The sequence below is a fragment of the Hirundo rustica genome, chromosome 17 (assembly GCF_015227805.2).
Source record: "Hirundo rustica isolate bHirRus1 chromosome 17, bHirRus1.pri.v3, whole genome shotgun sequence".
Classification (NCBI taxonomy): domain Eukaryota; kingdom Metazoa; phylum Chordata; class Aves; order Passeriformes; family Hirundinidae; genus Hirundo; species Hirundo rustica.
Window position 1 is genome coordinate 11,015,946 of NC_053466.1, and position 8,701 is coordinate 11,024,646.

At 44.7% G+C, this 8,701-nt stretch overlaps 1 protein-coding gene across 1 annotated transcript; it reads left to right on the forward strand.

Moving 5' to 3' along the window:
* Nucleotides 1-915: 915 nt before the first annotated feature.
* Nucleotides 916-8,098, forward strand: YWHAH (tyrosine 3-monooxygenase/tryptophan 5-monooxygenase activation protein eta). Its single transcript, XM_040080686.2, has 2 exons — nt 916-1,240; nt 6,674-8,098. Exons 1-2 carry the CDS (start codon nt 1,154-1,156, stop codon nt 7,328-7,330), a joined length of 744 nt encoding a protein of 247 aa, XP_039936620.1. The 5' UTR covers nt 916-1,153; the 3' UTR covers nt 7,331-8,098.
* The last annotated feature ends 603 nt before the right edge of the window (nt 8,099-8,701 follow it).

Genomic DNA, 8,701 nt, shown 5'->3' on the forward strand with positions numbered 1-8,701 from the left:
CCTTGTCCCTGCTTCCAGGGTGTGCTAATGGACTTTCCTTCCTTGTCCGTGGGGGTGAGGGCAGATGTGAGCCTACATTGCCACAGGTGCTCTGGGCACTGTGCTGGTGAGCAAACCCCTCACCCAGCCGTGCAGCAGCTCCCCGTACCTTCAGCGCTGCAGGGATGTTTGAATGCTGGCCAGGGTTGGATAGGAAAAGTTAATCTATGATTTATTGTAAGAGTAATGTGCCTGCCAGCGTTTCTGTGGGCACCCGCAGCAGTTCGTTGTTCGTGCAAGGTTCTTACCTTGAGATGATTTTTATGTTAAGAATGGTAGTCTGTCAATTTGTGAAAGAGGAGCTTGACTATTGCATATTAAAACATCTAGTAAAATTGGATTTATCTGCATCTCTTAGGCAAGGTAGTAGAATTGTTCCGTGTTACCACTCCCACAACTCGGGCTGTTCCAAGGCAGCCGGCACGCGAGTTACACTTATTTCCCTGAAAGAGGCACAGCCGTGCCACCGCTGCGAGACAACGCCGGCCGCACAAAGCCGCCGGGCAGGGTCGCGCACGTGAACGCGGAGCGCGGTCACCCCGAGCGGGGCCAGAGCGCCGAGGCCCGGCCGGGCGGGCGAGGCGGTGGCGGTGTCCCGGGCCAGGCCGTGCCGTGCCGAGCCGTGCCGGGCCGTGCCGTGCCGAGCCGAGCCCCGTCCCGCAGTGCCCGCGCCCCCCGCCCACCTCCACCTTTGCAGCAGGAAAATGCAGCACTCGCAGCGCGCAGGCGCGGCCCGCGGCCGGCGCCCCGCGATGGCTATTTATAGCAAGTGACGTCACCTAGAAATAGAGCGCGGGGGAGCGGCGCCCCCTCCCCTCCCCTGCAGCACCGCGGCTCCGCCCCCTCGTTGCCTTCCCGGCGCGCAGGCGCGGGCGGCGGCAGCAGCGCGAGGCTCCGAGCCGCACACGCCGCGGTCGGTCCGGGAGCGCGGCCGGCGGGCGAGGGAGCGGCGGCCAGCGCGGCACGGCACAGCCCGGCACGGCACAGCGCAGCCGGCGGCTCCGCTTACCCTGCTCCCGCCACCCGTGCGCCGCCAGCCGCACATCCCCGCCCGCCTTCCGCTCTCTCTGAGGGGCGCGCAGAGCCCAGCCCGGCAGCCACCACGGAAGCGGCCATGGGGGACCGAGAGCAGCTGCTGCAGAGAGCCCGCCTGGCCGAGCAGGCGGAGAGATACGATGACATGGCCTCGGCCATGAAGTCGGTGAGTGGGGCCGGTAGCGTGGCGGCCGTGAGGGGTACTCGGGGAGGAGTGTGTAGGGCAGTAGTGGCGGGGGAGGGAGGGAAAGGAAGTGCGGGCTGGTCCGAGGCGGGGTTGGGTCCGGGGAGGATGCGAGCCGCCGGGTCCCACCCGTGGCGGTGAAGAAAGGAAGGCGGGAGCAGGAGCCAGACCGTCCCGCCGGGACACCTCGCCGCCGTGTGGGGCGGTGCCCAGTACTACCTGCCTTCGGCAGATACGAGACAAAGAGTAGCCGGTCCAAACCGGACCTAGCACCCCCTTTCAAAATGTGCTTCCTTCCCCCCTCCGTTCCCCCGTAAGGGCTGTCTCGCAGCCCTCCCGCTCCCCGGCTGTCCCTGCCCCGGGGGTGTGGCTGTGCCCATGCCCTCCTCTCCGTCTCCCCACCGCGCCAATCGGGCTCGCAGTGCGGCCATTTGAATGGCGCCCGCCTCCCCTCGCGGCGGGAACGCCGTGCGTTCCTGTGCCGCAGATGGGGCCCGTCCTCGCCCACCTCCCTTCCACCCCGACCGGCTCTGGGTTTCACCTCGGGCTGCATCTCCCCTTCTGAGCATCGCCAGCGTTTGGGGGCGCTGGTCCTGTGCCATGGGCACGGCGGCGGGGGCTGTCTGGGGACACAGCAAGAGGAGCCCCTTCCTCTTCTAGACGTTTCTTTTGCCTCGCTGTAAAAGACACGAATAGAGGCCTCACTGACATTGGTGACTCAAAGATAGTAGCTGCACCCAGGTGTGAAAGCTACCCCGTTCCAGGAGCATTTCCCGAGCTTTAACGTTGCCTTTTTGCCTCCTCTTTGTAGGGTAACAGTTTCTCAGTGCGTTCCGTGCCCTGTTGAATACTGAAATGTGTTTAAACAATGTTACATTTGCAACTCTGCTCCTTTCAGAACCAAGCAATGAAAATTATTTGTACTGATCTGCCTGTACTGATGAATAATAAAGTTGTAGAATGATCAAACCTGTTTTGTCTAGTCCCTTTTTTGAAAACAAAGTATTCACACGATCCGAATGTTATGGGTAATGTCAATGCCATTGGATGCTTAGCAGTGTCTTTCCATACCAGATTACAATTGGTTTGTTCTTGCTGATCTGTCCTCTGTGGACACCAAAGGCCCCAAGAGGAACTGTTGCTCTTGGGAGTACTGCTGTTTGAAGGCACAAGATGATTTTAGTTTGAAAAAGAGCAGCTTCAAATGGAGTCCACGTTTTTGTTGTAAAAATGTCACCTCTCAAATGAGGACAGTAAAAAGACACTAATTTTGCTGCTCTTGTTCACTTTTGCTATTATGTTGTAATAAATAATTAGGACCAGTCCAGTTCTAAAACAGTGATACTTCTGAGTATCTCAATACCAGAGCCACGAGACATTTAAATAAGGTGTATTTGTAATTCTATCTCCAGTGTACTTGATACATACGATGTAATAGTAACAGCTCTTTTGCTTGGTCATTTTAAAAGATGAAATAGAGAACCCACTAAAATGTGCTGCTTGAGAAGTCAATTTCTAGCTGTCACTAGTAGAAAGCTTTATTTTTCTCCAAGAACTGCAGACCTACAGTATGTATGGTCTCTAGGCACACGTGAAACCATGAGAACACAGTTGCTGTGCTTTAGGAAGTGTGTAAATAAAGCACTTACAACTACTGTGTATGTCCAGTTGTCTTCAAAGTGTACTAATTACTATGCAAATTTTATTTTCATCTGTAATGCCGCTTCTGCTTGCAAATAAGTTGTGTGATCGTGAGCTTCTGTAATTGGGAGCTCGAGAACATCTTGTGAGTTGAGTCTTGAAACTTATAGATACTTTAAGACTACAAATAGCACTCTGAATTTAAAAGCAACAGTTCCCTTATTTTGAGCTGTTTATAGACTGTTGCATATCTGCAATGTAGCATCTATTGATTACTTGTCTTTCACAGGTGTTCCCTCCAACAGGGGAATTTCCAGAATGCTCCTTAGTGTTGAGGTTGATTTTGTAGGTCTGAGCCTAATCTTCTGGGGAATGCTCTGAGGGCTGTCTGTCCTCCCAGCTCATACTTCTCTTTCAGTGATTGCAAATAACTGAGAGATAATTAAGAGAGCTTTTTATCCATTTAGATTAATATTGAAGTAATCTTTCAATCCAGGGAATTTAGACTTTCTCCAAAGGAAGGAAATCAGTATTCTAAGTCAGAAATCTATTCTCCAGGATATCTTGAATTGAAAAGTTTATTTTATTTCTTTTAATAATCTCTGAATGTAACAAATCTGATACTTTTAAAAGGTGCTATATGAAAGTAGTGTACTTTCAGTGTGAATTAAAATCTGATCAATTAATCTGAGTTTTAGATATTACTACACTTCACGATACAGAATATAGCCAACAGCATGCTGGTTACTTCAGAAACATAAAGTAACAAGTACTTGTTTTAGTGAAAGTGTATTTGCCTGATTTTTGACTCTGCTGCTGGAGAAAAAGTGTGACAAGGCTGCCATTTCATCTGTCAGCATAAAGCTGGAGAAGCATTAATTTTTTATTCCCATCAATACCTTCTATAAAGAAAAAAGCCAGACCAGGTAGCAGTTGTAGCTTAAATAAGGAATTTACTGCTCAATACAAAATTTTGTTGTTGTAAAGTTATTTTTCACGGAAGAATTCCAGGTTTTTTTGCTTGTATGTGTAAACAGGAGAGGAAAATGAAATAGTTGCTGTTACAAATTAATGGGTTTATTAATAAACTAAACCCATTAATTTGTGTCTATTGAAGTTATTTTAGTAGAAAATGCAATCATAAGTAAATGGCATTCTTCCACGGGGCATGGCATTCCCCTTGCATTAAACTCTGCTCCAGGATTCCAGCTATTTCAAATAAAGCTTACACGGTAGGTACAGAATTGTTTCTCAACACACTGGAGGGAGGTGCTTTGGGTCTAAGTGTGAAAGGTTCTCAATTGATGCAATGAATTTGCCTCAGCCTCCTGAGACACAGCATTGAGTACCCTTTGGTGTAGAGAATTCCAGAAATCATGAAAAATTGTAGCTGTATAAGCCCTTTGTTTTTGGGACAGTATTAATCATAATAGGTAGTGCTTTGGACATCTTGATTTATGTTGCTTTTCCAATATAGCTACATAGTGGTAAAAAATAATTTACTTTTTAAAACTGGTAAGATGGGTGATGTGAGATACAAGATTTTAAAATTAGTCATGTGAGAAATACTACACAGTGAAATAAATTTAAGTCTTGAACTAAAGTTTTTGAAATAAAATAGCTTGAGGTTCTAGTTTGTTTATGTAGGCTTTTTCTGTATATATCAATGGATTTTAAAAGTTTGGATGTTCTGTATTTTTAGTACCTATCCCTGAGTGTCTGGTTTGGGGTTAATGACGTGTGTTTGTGTAGGAGAGGGGAATGAGTTGTCTTTAATGTAAGCAGTGCCCTCCCCTGCTGGGAGATGGCTTCCTCATGGTGTTCTCTGGGGTAAATGTAGCTATAGACTTTCCAGTTCTTGGTATAGAGCTCTGAAACCACATGATACAAGAAATTGAATTCATTACTCTGGTTTCTATTTGTTCCAAAATTATGGACTGCATAACTTTGTATCAGGCAAGTTTTAACAATTTAACCTGACTTTACACTGGCTCAGGTACAGTCCTGTGCAGCAGCTGCCTCAGAACTGGCTGAGTGATGTGCTCTAGCTGACAAAACCAGTGTAATCACAGGCCACTGACCTGGGTCGGGTCATGGACCTGCTCTCCATTATGGAATGCCCACTTTGGGGTGTTTTCCACGTGAAAGGAGCTCAGCTTGGTGGATGGCCTATGTGGGATCACACACACAAGTGATTTCTGAGCTGATGGGGCACTGCCACGCTCATTAGCATGTGGAGTTAGGAATTCCAGGTTATAGTCAGGATTCCTTTTATATGCTCCCATTCTGGTCACCAAACAGCAAAAGAATTGTTACTGTCTTTACTAGAGAAGATTTAGGATGCTGTGGTGGAGATTGTTGAGGGAAATATTGATTGGGAGCTGTGATGAAGATTCTGAAGATGTCAGAGTTGACTCCTGTGCATTTCATCCTCTGTAGGTCATCTCTATTTCTATTAGGACAAGCAGAGCAGTGTCTTTTGGGAGTTCAGGTTCCTGAACTGTGGAAAAGTCATGTGGAGATAAAATGAATTGACTTAATATATTTTAAGAACAAAACCTAAATTTGAAAGTAAGCTCTCTCTTACTGTAAGAGTTATAATTCACATAAAGGTTTTTTTTTTTTTTTTTTTTTTTTTTTTTTTTTTTTTTTTTTAATCTGGAAACAAGCACATTTCTTAAAGGTTCATTGCCTACACCAACAGTCTCAGAATAGTGTAAATATTTGTGATTTGATTGTTTGTAGTATGTAAGTATTTGGTTGTGAACACTCTGGTGTCTGTCAAGCAGTGTAAATGTGCATATTTTTTAAAAGAAATAGTCAATGATTTTAACAGTGTCTGAGCAAGGATAAGTTTATTTTCACACCAAAGTACATATCCCTAGAATTCTACTGACTATTTTTAAAGCAATATGCTTAAGGTAGAGGAGTTACATTCTTCATCCTAATTCCTTTGAGAATAATTTCATTCACATAAATTTTAAAAAGCAGAACAATTTCAAGTGACCAGGACTCAGCCTAAATTAAAACATCAAGTAAAATAGGCCTATATGCATATACAAATATGAATATACAGTATTAGATGTATTATCCTTCTATCTCTTTTTGAAGTAGCAGTTTGAAGTTGACCATGGCTTCATTCCTGATCTGCTGTCCTATTTCTGTGCAGTTTCTTTCACGTCCTATCCCTGGAATTTGTCTGCAGCCAGTTGGCAGAAATCAGGGTAACTTTTGTATTACACTGTGTAGTAGCTCACTATGTGTCTGAGATACCATGGAGCTCTAATTCCATTGGTGCTGCACAGTTTAATGACTGCAGTGCTTCCATCTCTGCTGTGGAACGGCAGCAAGCAGCAGGGGACAGAAATGTGAGAATTGCACCAACTTCCAGTGGCGGTGCTGTGTTCCAGATTCTGGTGTTCTAGGTACATTTAAATTCATCACTAAGTGTGTAGTCTTTAATTATAGCAGACTTCCTAAAAAAACTGAGCCCTCCTCTGTGATTGCTTTCCCATTACACAAGCCAGACTCACTTTTATTCAGTCAGTGTTCTTTGCAATGGCTTCTAAATACCCTTTCTATTACATCAGAACTGTGGGGATTTCTCTCTTTTGAGTCCTGACTGCAGAGCAGGTTTAAACTTTCAGTGTTATGAGGTTACTCCTGGGTTCTAGAAGAAATTTCTAATCTTACACTCACAAAAATATTGAAGGAAGCTTGCACTATTTTCTCTAAGGCAAACCCTTTAAATTTGCTCTTTGTCTGTATTTTCAGGTGACTGAGCTGAATGAGCCCCTCTCAAATGAGGATAGAAACCTGCTGTCTGTAGCCTACAAGAATGTAGTCGGAGCTAGACGATCCTCCTGGCGCGTCATCAGCAGCATAGAGCAGAAGACTATGGCAGATGGGAATGAGAAGAAGCTGGAGAAGGTTAAAGCCTATAGGGAGAAGATAGAAAAGGAGCTCGAGACAGTCTGCAACGATGTTTTGGCTCTCCTAGATAAATACTTGATCAAGAACTGCAATGACTTCCAGTATGAGAGCAAGGTCTTTTACCTGAAAATGAAGGGGGATTACTACCGCTATTTGGCAGAAGTTGCTGCTGGAGAGAAGAAGAACAGTGTCGTGGAAGCCTCAGAAGCTGCCTATAAAGAGGCTTTTGAAATCAGCAAAGAGCACATGCAGCCCACTCACCCCATTAGGCTTGGGCTGGCACTCAATTTCTCAGTGTTCTACTATGAAATCCAGAATGCCCCTGAGCAGGCCTGCCTTTTAGCCAAACAAGCCTTTGATGATGCCATAGCAGAGCTGGACACACTAAATGAGGATTCCTACAAGGACTCCACTCTCATCATGCAGTTACTTCGAGATAACCTCACTCTGTGGACGAGTGATCAGCAGGATGAAGAAGCAGGAGAGGGCAATAATTAATGAGCTTTCCTCTGATCCCTCTTTCATCCACTTGTCCATCCCCATCATCACCAATATTTCCTTGCCACAGTCACACTAAATATCTAGTGCTAAGCATATCTGTATTGTACAGCTGTTCAGATCTGCTGTCCACTTTATCAAGAAGCAGTTTCAGATGAGTCTTCATGGGCATTGATGGATTGATTGGTTTATTGGCCCTATTTATCTTAGTTGCACTTGAGCAGTGCAGAAGGAGGCATTTTTAGTTTGCCTGTTGATTGGAAAATATGGGAAAGAATAATGGAAAGTGATTGAGGATAACTAGATTCCAGTTAAATTTTTTCCATTTGAAAGGAGCTGACAGTTCTGTTAAGCAGTACATTTTGTGCATGCAAAGTAAATTAGCCACCCCAAATTTTTTTCGGTCAATGGAAACAGTTAAGCTGATGTGAAATGACAACTCTGTTCATCAGTTTACAATAAACTGTTTGAAATGTGAGGTTTCAGTAGAAATTTGGGTTTTTTGCCTCTAACTTATGTGCACAGTTTCTTTAAATGCAGTGCATCTACCTAAGAGTTTTGATACTTGTAACCTTTTGCAGTTGTTTTGAAGAATCATGAATTTATTTTTTGTAAACTCTTTGGCTGTTTAGTTGTCTGTGTATTCTGACAACTCTATGTCAATATTTGCCCATGTTAAGATGGATGACTGGGAAGCCAGACTTCTAAATTAAATGTTTTGGAATTAAGTGAATAAAATAAAATGCTGCTTCAGGGATGTTATCTCTACATGAGCTGTCCTGTCTTTTATTCGGAGCAGAGATAGAGTTATCTAACACATCACTGATGGGTTAAAACTTCATTAATCAAAAGTTTAATGAGAAGTTGACACATGCTAAACAACAAAAAACCACAACATAATGTGCTGAAAGAAGCAAAACCCAAACCCACAAACCCCAAAAGCACCCGCAGTGGGGGTCACCTCTGTTAAAGTGGAGCTTCCCGAGGTGGTGTATTTCATTGTTTGCTCAGTATAACATTGCTGAACAGTTGCAAAGCACATAACTTACCATATCAATGCAGAGACTTGTGTTTGCTTCTGTCCACTGTGACTTCTGAGCTCTTTCTCTGAAGTGCAGATCACCAAATCAGCTTTACATGTGAACATCCCAGTAGCTATTTCATGTGTACCTGCTTCAGACAGAAGCAATACTTGTTGCAAAAGATTGCCTTTCTCTATTTAGCTCACTTAAGTCTAGTCCACCAACTTAACACTTGTTTTTGTTTTCTCCCAACAGTTAGTGTACATTTATTGGTGCTGTACACATTTCTGTCATGGTATGTCCCAGAAGCAGGAAAAGTTAGCTGTATCCAGACTTCCAGTGGCACCTG